The following is a 21,661-nucleotide window of genomic DNA, read 5'->3' on the forward strand; positions in this document are numbered from 1 at the left end:
GCATCGGTGTCCCAGTGTGTGTGTGGTGACGGCTGATCGGGGCCCTTGGCTCGCGCGAAGCTCGAACCCGCGGTGGGTGGTGGCCTGTGTCCACTTAGAAACCCATAACTGGCGCCCAACGTGCTAAGTCATTGGCGCTTACGCCTTTGATGGCACATTAGCCGAGCAGGTCGCCTTGACGATCACGCTTGCGCACCGTGTCTACCACCCCCAGCGCGGCACTCGGCAGCTACATGTCGGCTCCCTACGGAGTTGTAGCGTCGTTTGATCCGCTGGCTGCTGTTCCTTCGAATAGCTAGACACCGTGGTTGGCCGCGGCCCCCATTGGGGTTTACGGTGACACAACCCAAAATGTTGACCACGTGGCTCCCATTGGAGCTGTATCGGAAGCACCCTGCGGTGCATCCGCTGGTCACATGCCTCAGCTGTGCACGCTTTCCGCCCAGTGCGAAAGCAGTTCGTGTCACGCTGCCGCAACCGGCAGTTTCGAACAGCAGCAGCCGTGCCTCGCGAGCAGTCAATTCTGCTCTGGGAACGGCGAGGCGCTGGCCCGGTTCCCTGTGGAAACCACGCCGCTCATCGAACTAGGAGCCTTGCCTCCCTCGTTCGTGCAGCCCGCCCAAGCCTCCACTGAGGCAGGGGCGCAGTCGCTGAGGCCGGAGCTCCATTGAGCCAGATGCGGAGAAACTTCGAGCCATACTCGAATTTCCCTCGCCCAAGGACGTACGCGGCCTGCGCCGTGGTGTGGGAATGGCCAACTATTATCGTCCTGTGCCCGCATGCAGGCACCCTTGACCGAGCTCTCGGGAAACACTGCCGCGTGGCGATGGGAGCCCGAGCAAGAGCGATCCTTTCGCCTCCTGTCTAGTGCCATTGCCGAGACAGCGCAGCTCAGGCTACCCGACCTGACCAGACAGTTCGTAGTCCAGACTGACGCGAGCGATCTGGGTTTAGGAGCAGTTCTCCTACAGGAATTCGATGGCGTGCTGCAACCGCTGGCCTTTGCCAGCCGCTCCTTGCTGCCCTCGGAGAGGAATTGTTCCGTGACCGAGAAGGAGTGCCTCACCATCGTGTTTGCACTGCGCAAATTCGACGTCTACCTTGATGGAACGCAATTCGTGGTGCAGACAGACCACAGTGCGCTCAGTTGGCTGATGCGGCTCCGCGAGCCTGCGGGTCGGCTGGCGCGCTGGGCTCTCCTGATACAGCATTACGACTTTTCGGTGCAGTATCGAAAGGGGAGCACAAACGTGGTAGCTGACGCGCTATCCCGTGCCCCACTCGCCAGCGGCGCCTTGACGCCTGTAGGCGGAGGGGGCGAAACAGCGGACGAGCCGCCGGGCGGCAAGGAGGGGGAGCCCGCAAACGGGTTAACCCATTCCGCTAACCAGGCAAGCAGCGCTTCGCAAAGCGGACGAGAGGCAAAGCTCTTCGTGAGCGCCTCGGAGTTGCCGACGCGAACGGAAATTTTGGCTGCAAACCTGAGTGGGGACGAGACCAGGCTCCCCTCTGGGATCGTTTTCAGCCGTAAGAGCTACTGAAAGTCCAGCAAAATGACCCATTTTGTCGCGAGGTGAGCGACGGTCTCAGGGAGACGGAGCGCCGTGACGCTACTGGTATTGTAGCGGGCGCAGGGGGGCAGAAGCCAGCGTGTGTCGCGGCGAACCCCGGGGATTTATATTTGCTGGACCATGACGGGCTCGTGCTGACGTACATAGCCACCGATGACGAGTCCATCGACCCGTTCAAGGTGGTTATCCCCAAAAGTCTGAGAGGTGCACTGTTGAGATTCTCTCATGACGAACCACTGGCCGGTCATCTGAGTGGCTCCAAAGTTTTTGAAAAAAACTGAGTCAATCGGTGATGTGGCCCGGCATGAAGCGTGACATTTTCCGCTCTTGCCGTTCCTGCCATGTCTGTCAAGCGGTGAAGTCACGGGGAGGCAAGCCGCCTAGAATGATGATACCGATTGACAGTGTGCATCCGTGGCAGATGGCCACCTGCGATTTGATGGGGCCTTTCCCCAGGAGCAAGCAGGGGTTCCTGAAGGCCTACGCGTCACGGTCTGACGAGCTTGCGCCGGTACCCATTGGTATCAAAGGCAAGCGCAAAGGCACAACTGGTGCTGCGGAACGCAAGCGTACGGAGCACCGGTACAATCTGAGGCGATGGTCACCGGTGTGATTGATGCCGGACGGCGGACTTTTCCGCAACCGAAGGCACGCAGCCTCAGCTAGCTGGCGAGCTTTCTCGTCAGGCCCTACCTAGGTGAAGCACGGTGTTATTTTTTTTTTGTTGTTTTTGCAGCATGCTCAGTTCCAGCCTTGTGTGTTTATCAGTTGATTTATTTGTTCGCTTGAGTCAGTTTCTAGCCACTTTCGTTTCCAGCTGGTTCGTCTGTTTTTGTTCTAACGTACCGAGATGTACATAGGCAATATGCGTTTGTGTTGGCGTTCAGTTTTTTTTACCAGACTTGTACATAGGCAAACTTCAGCCCGCTTGTGTTTGCTCTTATCTTCTAGAAGGAATAGATTGGATTAGGTGTCGTTTGTACGGCGCGCCTTTTCTCATTTCCGGCCCGACTGTGGGTGGTTGGCTCGTTAAGGAGCCGTGTGTCGCGGTGTGAGTTTTGTGCGGCCCGTATGGAGGGGAAGTTGGCGGGGCGTTTGGGGCGATGGGGGGCGGAAAGTGCACCCTTTGACCCTCGCCGCGGCGCCTCTGGACGCTTCTGATGAGGGAATCGTTGTCGCCGACCAGCGTCCGCGCACGTGCCGGTGTATGCGTGTTTGTGGCTGTGGCTGTGTGTGCGCGTAACCATGAGCCAAGGCGACGCCTGTGAGTTGTGCCGTGTGCTTCTTTGTGAGCGCGAGGATTAGAAGGACCCCTCGCTGTGGCCAAGGTTACACATCTGGACGCCGCCGAACGTCCTCGCCCGTTTCAGCCGGCGTGAAAGGGGTGCACTAACTTTCTTGTGCCCGAACGTGATGTCGTGTCCAAGGGCGCGAGGTCAGTGCTCTGCCGCGGCCCCGTCGTCATCAACGCACCCTACATCAACGGAAAGAAGACCGCCATCAGTCGTCGGCCCTCCCAACCCGTTCAACTTGAAGTCTGCGAGCGGTGAGTCGCCGACCGGCCCATTGGGCCGCGCCATCGAACTTTGAGGCTGACATCCACCTGTCACATAGTTGTACAGTTGAATTCACATCGCCTTGTGTACCGTGTATATAATCTGCAAGCTGTTTTGTTTTTTCTTGAAGCGTATGCAAGTGTTGTTTGCCTTGTTTTCCTTTGTTTGTGTGTTGTTGTTTTTTACGTTGTTGTGGCTGGAACTGAAGTGTAGCTAGTTTTTTTTGTGTATTCATTTCTTTATTTTGGAACTGAAGTGTAGTTTTTTTTGTGTATTGATTTCTTTATTTTTGGCCGCGTGCTTTGCCGATGGGTAGGAGGGCATTTAAGGAGAGGGGGATGTGGGAATCCTGGCTTTCCGCCGTCGCCTTTGCGCGGCTGTGCCGGCCGCCCGCATTGTTTCTCCTCTTTCCCTTGCTCCCGCCTCAGGCGGTGGAGAGGCGGCTGGGTGACTAATCACTGTCATTTAGCCACAGCTCCGCCCCGGCTCCCCAAGGGCATTTGCCATTGGCGCCTTTTGGCGGGAATCCGGGACCCGTTTTGGCGGCCGCGCATCCCGCGACCGTCCAAGCGGGGCCCAGAGAGAGAGATCCCTCCGAGACAGCGTAAGGTGCGTACGTTACTGTTTGTCCGTGCCGGCCTTTGCCGTTCGGACCAGTGCTTACTCGAGCTCGCCCGCACGTGTCCTCTGACCTGCAGCGGCTCAAGCCTGTCCAGCGGGGTCCAGCGACCTCTGACAGGCGTACCTTGCGTTGAATGCCCACTCTCTCTCGCAACCGGCCCAACGGTCGACACGAGAGAGAGATCACAGCACTGCCGCGGGGACATTCTCCTGCAGCGGCGTGCTAGCGGTGCGCATTACTCGAGTCGCTTCGTGCGCGCAGCGGAGCCTTGCTCCTCGCGCGCCCCCGGGACGGGGTGACTATTGAGTGTGTGTGTATCAGCTGGAGGACGATGTGAATAAACGTCTCCTTTGTGAACTTGGAGGCCTATTTCTTTGAAGCGAATCGCTCTCCTCCCAGCGGAGGCTGAGTGCACTGCATCGGTGTCCCAGTGTGTGTGTGGTGACGGCTGATCGGGGCCCTTGGCTCGCGCGAAGCTCGAACCCGCGGTGGGTGGTGGCCTGTGTCCACTTAGAAACCCACAACGTCATGTACACGTCATGTTTACGTCACTTAGTCCTGTGTCGTCATAAGAGAATCCCAAGTTTGAATCAGAGCGGCGCGAAAAACTTTTTCAACTTCGAATCCAAATTTCTTAGAAATAAATGCATCTTTCACTGCCGGCCAAGTGGCAACAAAGCCATGAAATGCCGAACTATCGGATTTTACTATAAAAAAAATATTGATAGTGCTCTCCTCACTGTCCCTTTAATGCAATGCACCTACGAAGGGTTTCTTTCAAAAGTTCTTTGAAAAATTGGAGTTGACATGAAACGAGAGACATAAAATCAGGGACCATATCTGCCAGATTTGATTTGGCTGGAGAGTTTTCTTGAACATTTGAGCACTGAAAATAAAGCGGGATGATTTTCAATCTTGAGTTCATTCTTCTCCTTTTCTATTTTTTCAGTAAATGTCACTTTAGGAAAGATTGTTTCAATACTACTTGATAACATTTAGCACTGTAGCAGCCTGTCAGGAGTTAAATTTTATGACGAACACAACTGTGTGCTCAGCTTGTCTATTTTTTCTTCCTTCTTTTCATACTAAAAAATCAGCTTAAAAATATTGCAAAATGAATAACCAATGCCATGCTTCATATGGTAGCATTCTTTTAAAATATAGTAAAACTGAGCAAAATAATTCCACAGCTATGTGCTCTAGACATTCCTAAGACCACGTAACACAAAAAACTGGGAAAAGTACCCTTATTTTCTGAATGACACTCTTCCTAAGCAATAGTAGTCATCCTTGTCACAAAGGGTGCATAACATGCTTCCCACTTATGTCAGCCAAAGCAACCCTCTGCAGTTCATCAGTGTCTGATCACCAAAGCGTTCGGCAGACATAGTAGTCCCCATTTTACGCATGCAGGTGTCCCAAATGAAGCAATGATATAAAATACACAGCACCAGCCATGGCCTGCCCAGATGGATTATGTGCACCCTATCCGTTTAACTGACTGCTGCTCATATTGCAAGCCCCTGAACGGACACGCACACTCCTTAGAGCTAAGTGGGGCACTAACTTTATGTACAGTAAAACCTCGTTGATATGTTATTTAGGAAACTGCAGGGAAAAGCCTATTATTTGCAAAAATGTATAATCCAAACTGCCTAATTTTGACAAACGTAACTACTGAATGAGGTACGAAGGCATTTATTGACAATTTCACTTCTTAAAAATGTAGATTACCAATTCTTAGCACAAGATCTCAACAGATATGTTTCTTGTGCTCGCAGAGTTCATTCCGGTTCGTGCTGTCTTAAGCACGGAAGGAACTACGTAACGCATCTGGCCCGTCGACGGCAGTGACAAAAGTAACGAAAATATCCCCCTCGTCATTTTCACATGCTTCGCCCTTTTGCACTGAAGTAATGCGGGGAAGCCACCGCGGTGGCCGTAGTTCGTAGATGCTTCGCCCCCGCGCCCTTATGCACTCGCAAAGAAACAGCGTTTCTCCTCTTCATGTCACGCCCTCGCAAAAAGGGCTCTCTCGAATGCAAGCATGCCGTTTTTATTTTTGTTGTCACTGTTGCTGTTAGCAATAATGGTGGCGGAGAAGCGAGATGGTGGTGCTTCGCCTCCTTGCACTTAGGTACTGCAGAGAAGCCACCATGGCGCATGACTGCCGCTGCATTTCAGGTTTTCATGTCGCATGTCCTCGCTTTCGGCCCACTTGCATGTTTTTTTACATGTGCCGTTGGTCAATAGACGTATTATATGATCACAATTAGTCGAAATTTTAAACGCAGTACCCAGGAAATGTGTTATCCGGGAACGTATTAACCAGGAGAAACATAGTGTAACTCTATGGGACATTTTAAATGTCCGGAATTTTGAGCGTATGAACCGGGAATTCGCACACACTGGGAACGCATGAACGAGATTTCACTGTATCTGACCCTGGCTGTGACCCTTGCATGCACCAATGATGAACTACAAAAGTGACGGCCAATGGCGGAGTGCTTGCCATCCAGTGAGTTGCATCAAGAGTTGCACCACCATGTCCTCAGGACATCAAAATGAGCACGACCGAAATTACGACAGCTGACAATGACGTGGCGACCACGTCGACTCCAACCAGCTCCTCCCGCTGCAACCGGAATTCATCGTTAAGCATCAACCACAGCTTTGATGACCGCAGCGGTAGCGACTCCAAAATGCCTTTGTTGTTTCAGTTCGTTTTTGGATAACACAGAAACCTGCTCAACTGAAATATTTTACGTGGTCCGACAGGCTCTGATTACACGAGTTCTTTTGTGTTTTCGCTTCTTCCACTTTCCGAGAGGGTTTGATGGACCCCTCAACAAGTGGACACTAGTGAGTGTGGTCTACACTTGGTCAGCCATATGTTGATCATGCCACGCTATAGAAGCACACAAGGCTTTATGAAAAAAGAAAAAAAAAGAAACATATTTTTGATAAAAAAATAAAGGGCACGAGTGCGACACTCACCCGCCACTGATGATCATGTTGAATGCGAGCAGGACCCAGGGAAGGTAGATGGCCTGCAAGGGAGCAAGACAGCAAACTCAGCGGTGAAAAAAAAAGAAATCGCCTGCTTTCACAAGCAAACATACCGTAAAAACCGGAATATAGGTCGAACTTTTTTTCAAAAAACCATGGCCTTGCAACAAACCGCCTATTGATGCAAGACTTCCGTAGATTTTAGAAGTCTTGCAACAATAGGCGGCTGAAATAAACAGCTTCTATCACCATCGCCATCAGCAGCAGCGCGGTATGGCGACGTTATGGCACCACCGATTTGCGTTTCCGTTGTCCCAAAGTTACTATTTTGCTTTGTGGCTGGGTGTTGTCGGCGTGGAAATCTCTCCCGCAGAGATGGTGCGCAAGTCTTTTAGAAAATGCAGCATAAGCAATGCGCTAGACGGCACAGAGGATGATGATGCTCTGTGGAACGTGGGCAGCGAGAAGCAATTGTCGTCCGACCCGAGTTTGGATGACTCTGTTGATTTGGAGTAACGCTTGCACAGTCCGTGCACTTCTCTGTACTGTACACCCGGCCAATTCTTTAACAGTACTGCGTGACCATTGCCTCGCGTGTTTGTCAGCACCTTATCACAGAGCGGCGAAAGAAGCAAGAGTAAGCGCATGTGTACACATGTGCGTATCTCGCTTGTTTCGCCGCTCAGCACCATTATTAAGGCGCTGACAAGCACGCGGGTCGATAGTTCCATGATAGTGTTAAAGAATTGGCCAGGTGTACATATCAGCAGCATCTAAATGAAAATAAATATCGTCACTATAGTGCAACCGGTTGAGTTGCATTTGTTTCAAGGTAAGGGTGTCTTTCAGTACTTTTGCCATTCTAAAAGATCTTTCCCTTTTAGAGTTGGTTAGTTGGGGGGTCGACCTATATTCCGGTTTTCACGATAACAGCACGCAAGTACGACTTTGACCTCGACAAGTATGGTCTCCTCCAGCCCAAGGCTAATCACAGAGCTATCAGCTTCCGTTCCCGATGACGCGTCCTGGAGACTTCTGTCCCCGACAGTGCAGAAATAATGACAGGCAGCAGAGTGAACCAGCTTATCATGGTAGGTCCCAAGTTACAGTAGATATATAACAAAATATTTTCCATACGAAAATATTTTCCAACAACAGCTGTAAAGGTAGCTAGTCACGATAAATACGAATGGTTCGATCATAAGACATTGCCAACAAATCACTCTCAACAATCTAATCATTAATGAGTCAAAATGTTTTTCAGCACAGCTTCCAAATCCAAAGTACTGCTTTTCTGCCAAGCCAAAGAACAGGTACAGTACAAAACCATGCAAACTGCAGCATGTGGCTCGTATACTCAAGCAAACACAGTACAGTAGACTCCCGTTAAGACGAACTCGCTTAAGACAAATCCTCGGATAAGATGAACAACTGAGACCCATTTGGATGGTTCTTCAAAGGGTCCAACATAAAACAAATCTGCTTAAGAGGAACTGTTTCGTGCGTGATTCGGTTCACACAAACTTTTTCAGTGACTAGGAACCCCGGCAACCCCACAAAACGGTACTCGTGGGGCATCTATGTGGCATTGTCAAGCAAAGGAAAGCTCTATAAAACACTTTTAGCATAGTTTAAGTGCACTTGGAGCCTCGAAAATGGCCAGGAACAAGAAAAAAAACAATTGCCAGTCGCTTTGGAAGAGAGAGAGTGAAAAAGAGAAGCAAAAAGAAGGAAACTAGACCAATGCTGTTTTCAAGTAGGGTAATGCAGCTTTGTTTTGTGCCCTCAATGTTCAGCTCACTCCATGCATAATGCTATATACCGCATTTACTCTCATAATAAACATGCTTGCATAATGAACACATCCCCTACTTAGGCTGTCAAAATGTACGCAACTTTTTATCTCTCTGCTAATTAACACACCTTCTTTTTGGTGCACAGCCTGCTGATGATGATGGTGAATGCTAGATGGCAGGTGCTCCTTTTTTAAACGCCAAAATACTATGCAATAAAATAAAGCCTCATCAGTCGAATGTCAAGCCTACTACACATCGCCCTGTGGGACTAACTGCCAATAAGAATGCTCCGCGATGAATCGGAGAACCAATGGAAATTCCATCTTTTGGATTCCAGGATTGTAGCAAGTTGTTGTTGCGGTTACGCTTCGCGCCCAATGCTGTGAGTTATGATTCAGCCACTCAGTCTTTCATGGCAGAGAGAACTGGGGCTGTGCTTCCTTTTGATAGAATTATGGGCTGCTACACGATTAGTGCGCGCGGGTTTATTATCAGATCTGTTGACTATGCTATCGAGCTCAGAAACCATGCTGCAGAGAGAATTCATTCCCTTTAAAATGTAAGTCGTCCCGACTGAAGTACTTACTCAAACAGCCAGCCATATGTCCCACTTGTAGCACTTACAATTTCTTTCGGATACCGTATAAATGCGTGTAAGGGCCGCACCCGTGTACGGACCGCACCATGTTTTCTGAAGAAAATGTTAAAAAAAAAACCAAATCCATGTAAGGGCCGCACCCAAACTTTCCACTACCCACGCAGGAATAGCTTTGGAAATGCATGCACCATTGCCTCCGTGATCAGCTCTCGATGCAAGCAACTGTGCACTTGATCGTGGAGGCCCCACACGCACACAGGAGCTTCCAGGTGCTGCCCACAGATGGCGCCCGAGGTCGCAGTCATCACCATCGTCAACTTTTTCCTTCGTCGCGAGGTCCCACTATCCATATCGGCATCAGTAGACACCTTTAGTATATCATGTACAGTAGAATCTCGATGATACGAATTTCAAGGTAACACGCAAAATATTCGTATCATCCCGAATTCGTATGATCCAAAACAAGACAACTTCAACATGAGAACGAACACAAAAATGAACCAAACTTTATTATGGCGAGCTATTTCCGGCCGAAAAAGTCCGTAATGCTTGTCTGAACTTTTTTGCCATCGATGTCGCGGACAAGCCCCGCCTGAAATGCATAAAACCGTGCAGCGGTTTCGTCGCTCACGCTGCCGGCACTTACGGTGCGGCGCAGAACGTCCAGAGCGTGAAGAGTCTCTCCCGTTGACGGCGGTTGATCACACTCGTCGGCGTCTTCACCATCGCTGTCAGGTTCATGTTCGCCATCATCTGCTTGCTCGCTAACCAAGTCTTCAATAGACCTTAGCCCGCAGGTCGCGACGTTGTCGTCCGCGGTAACGAAGTCTCGAGCCGAAGCTTCAGTTTCCAAGCTGTCCCAGCCATCAATGGTCAAGTCTTCATCTGGCTCTTGGCAATCTCCCGCGGAGGCCGCATCACGCCCGATGGCAAATCCGCACTTTCTAAAACAGTTTGAGATTGTCTCTGGAGTTACACTATCCCAGGACATAGCTATAAAGTGTAAAGCATCCAAGAGGCTGATCCGCAAGTTGGCTTCTTTGCGGTCAATTTTTGCCAGCAGACGCCTCACTAAAAGTCCTTTGAAATGATGCTTCACATTTCGTATTATCCCAGCGTCCAGTGGCTGCAGGTGGCTCGTAGTATTCGCCGGCAGGAACCTGACTGTCAGGTTATTGAACAACATTTCCTTTGGGTGGGCAGAGCACTGGTCCATGAAAAGCAAAATTTTCCGGTCTCTTGACGCCATTTTGCGATCAAGGCTTGTCAAAAATTCGCTGAAAAAATCTGCAGTCATCCACGCCTTTCGATTGCCTTTGTAAATGACAGGCAAACGTTCTGCCGATCGGAAACACCTCGGTTTCTTGGACTTACCGATGACGGTAAGCTGGAGCTTCTCGGATCCATCCGAATTGCAACAAAAGAGTACTGTAACTCTCTCCTTGCTCTTCTGGCCGCCCTGGCATGCCTGTCCTTTCACACACAAACTCCTCTCCGGTTGAAGGTTGTAGAAGAGGCCCGCCTCGTCGGCATTGAATATGTCGCGTGGCGCGTAATCTGAAATCAGCGCCGGCAGCGTGTCCAGCCACTCGTCAACAGCTGCCTCGTCCACTTTCTTGCCTTCACCTGAGACGACCCGGTAGACAAGTCCGTGCCTCTCTTTGAAGCGGTGCAGCCATCCGCCAGACGCTTGGAAACCTTCAATTCCAAGCGCAAGTGCGATGCTGTCTGCTTTTTCACGCAGCACCTTGCCGTCCACGTTGACGCCGGCCGCCGTCACTTCGCGGAACCAAGTCAGCAGGACCTCTTCCAGCTTGACATGGGTCGCCGTTTTCGCCTGCTTGACGTTCACACCGAAGTGCTGCGCATTCTTTAAGATCACCTCTCGCTGCCCAACAATGGTGCAGAGCGTCGACGGCGCTAACCCTAGCTCTTTCGCTAAGTCGACGCGCTTCTTCTTGGGGTTTTCGTCAACCTTCTTCAGCACCTCAAGCTTCTCCTTAAAAGAGAGGGCTTTACGCTTCCGCGACATGTCGGCAGCTGCGAACGCTTGCGTCCTTGTCAAATTTGCGCAGTTCACGATGCCACGATACAGCGAAGCTCACAAAGAGGCGGCGAACGGAGAACTGCGGCGGCGGCAGACAGCGGCACAGGCTTCCTGGGAGCAGCTGGCGAGACAACTTTTCGATAGACCAATGAGCTGCCAGCAAATGGGTGACCGGGCACGTGACTGCTACAGGCACGATCTGTCTCGAGGGGGGCGCACGCTCTTAAAAAAGAGCGAGCGCGCACCCCTCGAGATCGGCCGTGCTACAGGTTACAAAAGGGAGGTGAGGGTAGGATGGCTAGCGGGATGGAGAGGAGGCAGCTGGAAACCCCTCTCCACATCTGCGTGCCATCAGTGGCTCGGTTTGCGCGCTCGTGCAACGTTCGTTCGTGTATTCCGCGGCGAGGGGTGGAGAGGAGTCAACGGCGGCCGCGGCGGGTGTTCCCCTCTCCTCTGGAGACCAGCCGCGCCGGCCCGCTCGCATGCGCCGCTGGTTTGCGCGTTCGTATCATCCGCGGCGGGTTCAGAAAGTGTTCGTATCACGCCGAATCTTAACGTATTCTGTACCATGTAGTCCGTTCAAAGCATTCTTTAAATTCGTATCATCCCGAAATTCGTATCAGCCGTAATCGTATCATCGAGATTCTACTGTACTGTGCTACCGTTGTCATTACCGGAGCATCGGCAGCCCGCCCACCGCCGGTGAGCACGCACTGATTGGTCCCGATGCTGCAGGTGTGTGCGCATTTGCTGGGTACTTGGAGTCATCTGGCGCCGCCAAGTGATTAGCACATGTGCACTGGCTGCGCGTGGGCTCCTGGTACTCCTCGCACCGGTAACGGCAACACAGTACACGATATACTAAAGGTGTCTAGTATCACCAGTTCCAGCTTTTTGTGGCTGTCAAAGGCGTGGGAGTTGTGATCAACGTTACTAGAACAAACTTGGTTGCAGTAGCGTGTTAGTTCATCGTAGTTGTGGCTTTCATGTGCTGCCGCCAAACGTTGCAGTTTTAGCACGATGGGCAAGCACCTCTACACAGCTGGGAGTTAGCTCTCGAACAACGCAAGCGTGCAGCGGGCAGAAAATTCGATGTGGCTGAGGAGTGCGTCCAAATGAAGATGCAACCAAAAGGATGCATTGCGAAACACAAGCTCCAAAAAGCGCGCTTTCGGAGGCAAGCCATGCGAGTTTCCCGAACTGGAAGAAGAGCTGCTCTGCTATGTGATGGAAGTGCGGAACAAAGGCTACGCATTGAAAGTGGACATGCTGCGTGACTTCTCATGGGATGAGCGTGCACCAGAGCACATCACCAGCTAGGAGTCTGAAGACTCCGCGAGTGACGACCGAACGTAGAATAAATGCCGCTCATTCTCTCACTGGTGCGTTTTTACTTAAAAAAAAAGAAAAAATTCACAAATCGCGTGCATTGGCCGCACCGCAAAAATTGGCCCTCAAAGCTGGAAAAAAATAAGAAGTGCGGCCCTTACACGCGTTTATACGGTATTTTCCCCTGGGTAATTGATGCATCCGCCAGATTTTAAAATTTTTTTGCAGAAAAAGTGTGTTGATTATGTGAGTAAATACAGTATGTTCCATTTGAAATTATCTCTCACTGCAAGTTCATTTTACTGTTTTCTGTAACACATATCTGAAAATACATTGCGTGCACCCGTATCTATTTTCGGAGGCACTCCTTTTAAGATGAACTTCTCGTAGGACGAACACATTTTCATGACCCCTCAAGTTCGTCTTAAAGGGATACTGCTGTATTTCGGTTCCAACATGCATTAAACAAATGCGGGGCACAAGGTTAACAAGGCACACAAAAGAGAGTTGTCAGTTGCTGCCGCTGCTGAAACATTTTCCATTTTGCACCCCTGACAGGGCAAAGGTGCGTGCTTGCATCCTTGGGTTGATTTCATCCAGGGCTGCAATTGGCAGCTGCTGTCGTGTGAGGCACACGGTAAGAGATGCACGGCAACCATATCTGTGCTACCGCATCCGCTCACCTTGAACTGTGTGCCGAACCAGAAGGATACGATGACGTCCTTGTTGAGTTGACACCAGACGTAGAGGACGCTCAGCACCATCGGGTCCATGAGGAGCTGTGCGGAGACAGCAAAGCACTGTCAGATCTCTACAGAGACATCTTTATGCACTCGGCCACCAAAAGACTGGCTCTCGGATGGCAAAGTCGGATGACAATTTTTTTCTTAGAGAACGAGGAATCGTCACACCAGTTAAAAAATTAGCAACTTTAGCTGGCTCACCCGAAAGTGATCCCCTTCATAATGGTGCTGAACAGCTAATTACTATAATAAGAGAGAGAGGAGATCTTCCAAGTATTAACCTATTCGAATTATTTCACAGAAAGCAAAAGAGCCTTCTAAAAAGGTTAAAAGCGACCTAACGCATACAGTGCCACTATTACGGCAAGAAAATCAAACTCCGGGCACCACCAAGCATGCCAGCTGCAGTATCTGGCTAGGGAGGTCGGCAGCAAGCAGGGCTCCACAGGCAACAATCACGAGAAACACCAGCACAGTTCAGCTTTAAACGAGTGCTCGAATTTGCAGAGACCACAAGTATATCATCTCAGCAGTTGCATCCAAAACCTAACCTATAAAGTGGTGGAATACAGTGATGGAAACCATAGTGCGTAACAAAAGTTTCCGCCTGAAAACGTGGATATGTTAAACAGGACATCCTAACCAAAGGTGGCGCTGGGTAGCCCCAAAATGTGTACTTTCAAATAACTCCCAGAGCTTTTGTCTTCCCTTGGGGTCAAGAAATGACAGTAACTTTGCTACCATGGCTTCAAAGAGACATGGAGGACAAATTTAAGTTGCCCTACATCGTTTCGTTACCGTGTTGTAATGGCAAAGAGATTACATTCATTGAACAGCAGTTTTTATGACCTAGAATGGGCCACAGTATGAAATAGGCCACAGGTTGTTTTCACAAGCAAACTGTGGTAATGTCAATACTTTTCCTTTTTTTTTTCTACTCAGTTCTCTGAGGCTAGCCCACATTACCACACACTTTAAGACAGCAATCACGGAGTCCATTATAGTGCCAGCATCACCGTCAATGCACTAAGAACAAAAATTGGACCGAGTTGTCCTTGATTTCCCTCTAAGCCTCTTGTGCCTCATTCTTCCCAGCCTTGAGCCTCAAAACTTAGCTGCAATCCACAAAGGTGGTCTGTTTGAACAACACTTACCATGAGGTCTGACAAGAGGGCGACGATCTGGGCTCGAGAATCAAGGTCTCACCAACAATTTGCCAAAGAGAACTCAACGCAGAGAAGCAAATGGGAGCAATTTGGAAAATGCCAGGCTATCCACGCAGCAAACTGAAATGCAGGTGCAAAATATTTTTCAAAATAGTTGCTTTGCTGCAAAGCAAACCAAAGCAAAGGAGGCACATTGAGGTTTGGCACTGCTGTCTTGTGCCAGCCTGCTTGAACATTTCTGTTCACTTACTCAAAAGAAACATGAATGTATACAACACAAATACAATTGGGCCCCATGAAGAAATGCATGAAGGTGACACAAAAATCTGAGCAAAAATTCGTGCGAAGCCTTGTAATGTTTGTTTGTTTACGCTCAAAGCTGCTGACACATGACTATCACCTTGTTTGTGATGACAGATGCGACCTGACTTATCTGGAATGCTTGTAGCCGTACATAAACATTCTTTGTAGTTGTGCATTCATGTGCATGTCTCGTTCGAGATTGTTGTAGGTTCTTACAGCATCTTATGTCGAAAAGTTGGCTGAGAGCGGCAGTAATTCCCTTCAACTATCACCAAGAGCACTTGTTGCTGCCGCCGCCGCCCAGTTGTTCCTTTCTTAGTGGGCACAGGTCAGTCCAACAAAGAGTACATTTCAGTGCCACACCAGTCTGCTTGCATGTTGTCTATGGCATTGCCACTACCATGCGGCAATACCTATTAGCCCATTATAGCCTATCATGTTATATAACTTGACAAGTGTTGCTACCGGTAAATTATTTTTGAAAACCTGATAAACGAACTACAAAACAAAATACTCTACACCTTTTGGCCGAGCTTAACATAATGACAGCTTATATGGCTTAGTCAGTGTGATCTAAATTCCACTGCATCTAAACACCTTTCACCACAGTGACCACCCAACGTAAACAGTACATTCAACTACCACAAAGTTTTGTGATCTAAATTCCACTGCATCTAAACACCTTTCACCACAGTGACCACCCAACGTAAACAGTACATTCAACTACCACAAAGTTTCGTTCGCCGCTGCAATAAGAATGGGTATGAACGAGCCAAGCAGTCATGAAGCTCTTCTATGCTATTTCCTTTTGCATTGCCATTTCATCACAGGGTGAGAAATTAAACTCCAGGTGAAAAACAGGTGCACAAAGGCTTAAGCTACACATCTCACATGAACGCCACATCTTGACAACACACTAGGAGCCTTGACCCTCGCTCAGTGCTATTCCTATTTCACGTGCTAGCTCCTGAAAACAAATACCTCTATCATTTCCATAAAGGCTATGGCCTAAAGTGACAATATGACATACATATCTGCACAAAAACCATTCTCCCTCAAATGAGATATGCTTGTTTCATAACACTCAATTCCAACCAAAATTGACTGCTACACTATTTGCTTCCAGAAAGAGTCACAGGAAAAAATTCAGGGGGCACTATGGCTCTCTAAAGTGCTGCAAGGCGAAAGCCTTTCCTGGTGCACTGTTTGGCATTGACTGTGAGGCTGTTCGTGCTGTACTAGCGCTTCATTTGACTACACACTTTGACTACGCATTACAACTACACACTTTGACTGCTTCTTGAGCACAACTCTCTCTCTGCTTCAATAAGTTCAGTTTTATCCATGGCTCTGTTCGCAGTAATGAGGTATGTGATGTGGTGACCCACGGATGCCTGATGCCCCCTGTCGGAGCGGACAACTGTTTTTTATCAGTTGTCGTCTGCTCCAAAAGTGGGCGTCAGGCATCCGTGCATTACTTTGAATCCGCACACTCTGACGTCATGACCATTTCAACCAACCGAAAAGCGTGACACCTCTGCTGACAACCTTCTGTCGACAACGATGAGGGATTAAAGGCTTTCGCCTTAAAAGCAGTGCTGCACCATTTTCCCGACTCCACCACCAACAAGTGGGCGCCAATTCCAGGCCCACCCAGAAAACATTTTGCATTGGCGAGGAAAGCAGGAGTTTTGAGCTACGACGTACTACGCCACCGATGGTGATTCTTATGCCAGAGAAAGTGCCTCGTACAGCCACTGCTGTGAGGGGACGTGACAAAGGATACCACGATGCAGATCCAGTTGAAGAGCAGCATGAAGAGGTAATTGGCCGGGTGCCCATCAAAGAGGCCTGCACGGACGGGTGGGATAAAAAGCAAGAGGTGAGAAAACGCAATGAACAGTCACAGGGAAGACACCCTTCAGCTGTGTTTCTACGACATGCCGCTGCTGCCATTTCAGTCGAGGATTGGCAGAGGAAAGGAACCCCAAGGCACCGGAAGGCTTGTGCAGCTTTCTCTCTCCCTAGTTCTTTAAAAACGGAGCAACAGCTATGTAACACCAGCTAGAAAGCATAAAAAGCCACATATGCCACAGGAAACACAGGTGGTTCCAAAAGGCTCTATTCTGCTAAAAAATTGGCTGGCGGCTTAACATTGCTAAGCATGAAGCATTGTGCGAAAGCACCATTTTTTGCATGTGGACACCACCATCACGTATCTCAAAGCACAACTGAAGTGTCCACTGGCCCAGGGGGCCAGTTACCTATGCACCTTTCTTTTCCTAAAATTGAGTATGGATATGAGGGTTTTAACGTCCCAAAGCGACTCAGGCTATGAGAGATGCCGTAGTGAAGGGCTCCGGAAATTTGGACCACCTGGGGTTCTCTAACGCGCACTGACATCGCATAGTACATGGGCCTCTAGAATTTCGCCTCCACCGAAATTCGACTGTCGCGGCTGGAATTGAACCCACATCTTTCGGGACAGCAACCGAGCGCCCTAACCACTGAGCCACCGCAGCAGCATTTTCTTTAAAATTAACGGAGTCTGATTTTGAGAAAAGGAAGGGCGCATAACTGCCTAAATTTGTAGGCAGCCACTCGGCTACTGAGCTGGAGTCCCTGGGTTCAAACCCAGCCCCGTTTCGATGAAGGCGAAACGCTAAGGCGTCTCCATGCTGTGCGATGTCAGTGTGCGTTAAAGATCCCCAGGAGGTCCGAAATTTTTCCGGAGACCTCCACTACAGCAAGGGGACCATTGTGAAGGAACGGAGAGCACACACGCAGACCAGACTGCTCACTTCTGAGGCCTAATTGACAAACAAACATATGTCTATTATATGTTTTAGCGAAATCACAAAAGACACCGCCAGCAAAGCAACTGATGAACTAAAAAGCTGCTGCTTTTGAACTGATTACAACAAAATCATCATGCTGGCCTGACAACACTGGGGGGTTATGGTACTTTGTCCAGACATCATCATCAGTCAAAAGTCAGTGCTATATGACTGCATGTTATATTTGTTGATTTCAGAGCATTAGCTCTACTGGTCGCGTTTCAAGCCTCCGAGTTATGCTGATTCCATGGATAGAATCCAAGATGGCGGCCTCCATAGCAACGACATTGTATCCCAGTGGTTGCCATGGTAACCAAGGTGGTTACATAATAGAATAAAATAATAACAGGCGGCAGCGTGATGCCTGAGCACCACAACTCATAACTAAGTTATGTTAATCCAGTACATATATCCCTGTCTGGCAGGAGTCAAAGTCAGTCCACTTGCTCCCGACATTCGCGTAAAATTTATGGGCCATCCAGAATGTTCTGGATGGTGTCATACAATTTAGCGTTTCGTGCAGCATAAACTTACTAGTTAAGGTAGAGCCTAGCTCGCGGCAGGGATTCAAAGCAGCGACCTGAGTACCCTCAACTCCACATCTTTACGAATCTTCATATGGACATTGCAGCTCAGCCCTTTACTTCAGAGTGTTCGGGGTGGTGGCATAAGATTTTGGATTTCATGCAGCATGAACTTACTAGTGAAGTTAGAGCCTACCTCGCGGCAGGGATTCGAATCGGCGACCTATGTCAGGTGCACTAACGCTTGATATTCGATTGCTGCCTTAGTGTCGGCTCATTTTTTGTCCTTTGCTGCACTTAGATGCAAACCTCACAGCATTCACACTGGCTAAAGTAACAACGCTATGTGGAATACATTACTACTGTCTATTTCACTCTTAGTGTGCAATGCTATCAGAGTTGTATAAGTAGTGTGCCTGCCAAAGCATGTCACTCTGCTGCACATCACCCCAACTTCTTGCAGCCTCAGTGAAGGGTGAGACGTAATCATGACGAGATGCAAGACGAAATGCTAGCCAGCACACACTGCAGAGCCTGCACATTGGCAATGCAAAGGATACCTAAGGCATCAATGCAACCAGGCACTCAGTTACTGCTTCATCCAATCCAACCGACCTCTTGAGTGCTCAACTGCTTTTTGGTTGCAAATGCAACCAGTACAAGTGGGCGTGCTACCCTCGGCTCTGCTACACATCAAGTATGTAACTGAGTATAAGCTGAACTTCATGTACAGCAAGCTTTCCTCCGCCTTCTAATGTGATAGAGCAGATACCTTATTAAAACAGAAATGGACGCCGACCAAAAGGAAATACAACCAACAAAACACGACACTTCGGCTCCTGTACGGAAGCTTTAATCACAATGAAAAGACACAGGCAGTGGATCAGGATTAAATACCCTAGAAAAGAGGGCACAGGGAGCGTACGTATACTGGCGTTAGATTTCCACTGTTGCGACTGAGGGTTTGATTAGTCGTTTGAATGACTAATGATTCGCGGTGAAGGCGAGAGAACAGATTCTTTTCAGTTGCCAGCACAGGGCTCCTGTACGGGAGCCAAAATGTTGTTTTTGTTCATTGCTTTTCCTTTTGGTCGGCGTTCATTTTTACAATTCTAAGTTTTAATATGATTGTCCCCGAACAGACAAGACTTTGCCCAACTCTCGATTTCAGGGTGGTTATCGCTGTTTTTATCGCCATAATCTAAACACATAGTGTGCTCTGCAAATTCAAGGAGACAGCAAAAAGCTCAAGCTGGACATGTGTGCTATTTTGTAACCTACGTTCCACTGGAAAAGAACCGGCATGCTGGCAGAGGAACTACGGCAGGTGACATCTGTGGAGGCGCTATGGCAGACAGCTAAAACGCAAGTAAAAAGAACACAAATAAAACAGCACATAACTGACAAGATTTCAACCCACAGCTGTTGTGTCTTTTGTACGCAATATCCTCCTCTTCTTCCAATCTCGATAGCGTGACTGTGCCTGTTCTCACCTGTCCACTGACACTGCAACCTTTTGATAGCCTGGGGAAAATGAAAGCCTCACCTGTCTCGAGCCGTATGGAGTATGTGTAAAGGAAGTACAGGTTCACCAGGTAGTGGAAACCCATGGGGTAGAAGAACACAGATGTCACTGGCCGCCAAATCTGCAGAGACACACCACACGGCACACCAGCGTCAGAGCAACTCCACACACACAGACACAATGAACACAAAGAAGAGCTGTAGTATGTGCATCCTAAACAGCGACACTGGATGTGTTCCAAGGTCTATGCACATTAAAAGAAATTTTGTACTGTACAATCCCCTCTGTTTCCTCGTATTTCAGACAAAATTATACAGCTGCGTGGCATTCTACTAATGCACGAAATGGCATTACAGTAAGGCATCAGAAGAACCACATCATAGCCCCAGTTAGGACAACTTCTATAAACACTGCCGAGCTAATAGTAGCCACTCTGCACTTGCTGAACAAGAAATGTGCCACATTTAGCATTGGTCATTCCTGACATATCTCATAAGCAGTGACATTAAGATACCGGTAAACCATTTCATTACCCCAAGAGTGTTGCATCAATAATCTCTGATGTCAATGCGGCATCGCACAAGACATTGCCTTTGGTCATGCCACCTAGTTTGTTTTGGTTTCCTAATTTTTACCGATCTGAAATCACTATACTCAGTATTTAAAGAGGAGGCACTAATGTGATCATTACGAAAAAAATAGGCATCCTTGATTATTATATCTTTTTATGCTCCTTTTGTTTCATGATAAACACTCAATGAAAACTGCCATATTGCACTAATTTGAACTAATAGCAATGCTAACAATGAAGTCTTTGCATAACACTGCCAAGAAGCACTACTGCTCCAGTGAGACCACACAAGGCATTTTTAACAACGTTCAGTGCACGATAACAGAACTCAAAACCACAGAACACATATTACTGTGTAGCTTAGATAGTCCAGATGCTTAAACTTTCATTTCTGCCGTTCTGCGTTGTTCACCAGAGTGCAGAATTCGCAGGCTGGCAAAGTTCCATCTTAGACATGAATTAACAGTGCCACTGACGGAACACTACCACACTAAAAAAGGTGTGATGCTGACATTTTATTAGCCACAGAAAAGGTCAAGAAAGTTCGAGCGGCCATAAAGTCTAAACAGCAGCTCACCGAAGGGCGATATACTACAAGCACCCCATACAATCTTGACACCATACACAATCTAGTGACAAAGGAGAGATTATCCAGATAAGCTGCCACCTGAAACAGTGATTAGACTGATAACAAAAATTTAATTGTTGCATCACTCTGTTCACATGCCAGACATGCTTGGATGGCCCTTTTTCAATTAATAAGCACTGCTACCTCTAAACTCCACATTAGTAAAATGGCGTGTAGATTTGAAGGAAAGTACATTACAGACGCCTTCAATAAATGTTCTAATGGTCTGCGCTTGGTAGCTCGCCTTCGGTGGAGATGTGCACACAGGTTGACAATGAGTACAAGTTGCTTGTATTCCTGCATTTAGCTTTCAGTTGTCAGTGCATTAACCTGCAACTTTCCTTCACTTCAAGAAGCGTTATCTCCGCTGTCATCAGCAGCCAAGTAAGAGCTGTCGGTCCGCACTGCGTACTGACGCACCACACGCGTTGTCGGGTGCATTTGGCGTCGACCGAGAACGCCTGCGGGTGACCGAGAAAAGCACGGAATGGTGCGACGAATACGTTAACTCAGTGGTCTCAACGTGCCGCGAAAGCTGCAGCACCTCCACACCATCGATGCTAACCCGAAATTTTCTGCTCGAAAACGAATGTGCAGACCGACGCCACGGTTGCCAAAAAGTCGACGACTGTTGCAATTCGTTGTATACGTATGGCCAAATACGCAACACATTGCAGCAGAATCGCGCTGGACACACTTAGTCAAGTAAAAGGGCCGGCAGCGTCAAGACAAGCAGCTTCTTCAAGGAAGAAAGTGCACGCAGGTATTTACGGAAACAACGTCCTCGCAAGGCGTCTCGTACGATCGCGCGCGCGCCGCATTTCCGGTTGCATTGA

At 48.7% G+C, this 21,661-nt stretch overlaps 1 protein-coding gene across 1 annotated transcript in view; it reads right to left on the bottom strand.

Annotated features, from left to right (window-relative positions):
* Der-1 (derlin 1) overlaps nucleotides 1-21,661 on the bottom strand; it is a 36,381-nt gene that overhangs the window by 14,093 nt on the left and 627 nt on the right. The window contains exons 2-6 of the mRNA XM_089572328.1: nucleotides 19,648-19,747; nucleotides 16,527-16,591; nucleotides 14,426-14,452; nucleotides 13,212-13,307; nucleotides 6,747-6,799 (exon numbers count right to left, since the gene is read on the bottom strand). Coding sequence (XP_089428454.1) covers nucleotides 6,747-6,799; nucleotides 13,212-13,307; nucleotides 14,426-14,452; nucleotides 16,527-16,591; nucleotides 19,648-19,747 — 341 coding nt within the window. The remainder of the gene's footprint in view (nucleotides 1-6,746; nucleotides 6,800-13,211; nucleotides 13,308-14,425; nucleotides 14,453-16,526; nucleotides 16,592-19,647; nucleotides 19,748-21,661) is intronic.

The sequence above is a fragment of the Amblyomma mixtum genome, chromosome 2 (assembly GCF_055824585.1).
Source record: "Amblyomma mixtum isolate Tamu chromosome 2, ASM5582458v1, whole genome shotgun sequence".
In the NCBI taxonomy this organism is placed as follows: domain Eukaryota; kingdom Metazoa; phylum Arthropoda; class Arachnida; order Ixodida; family Ixodidae; genus Amblyomma; species Amblyomma mixtum.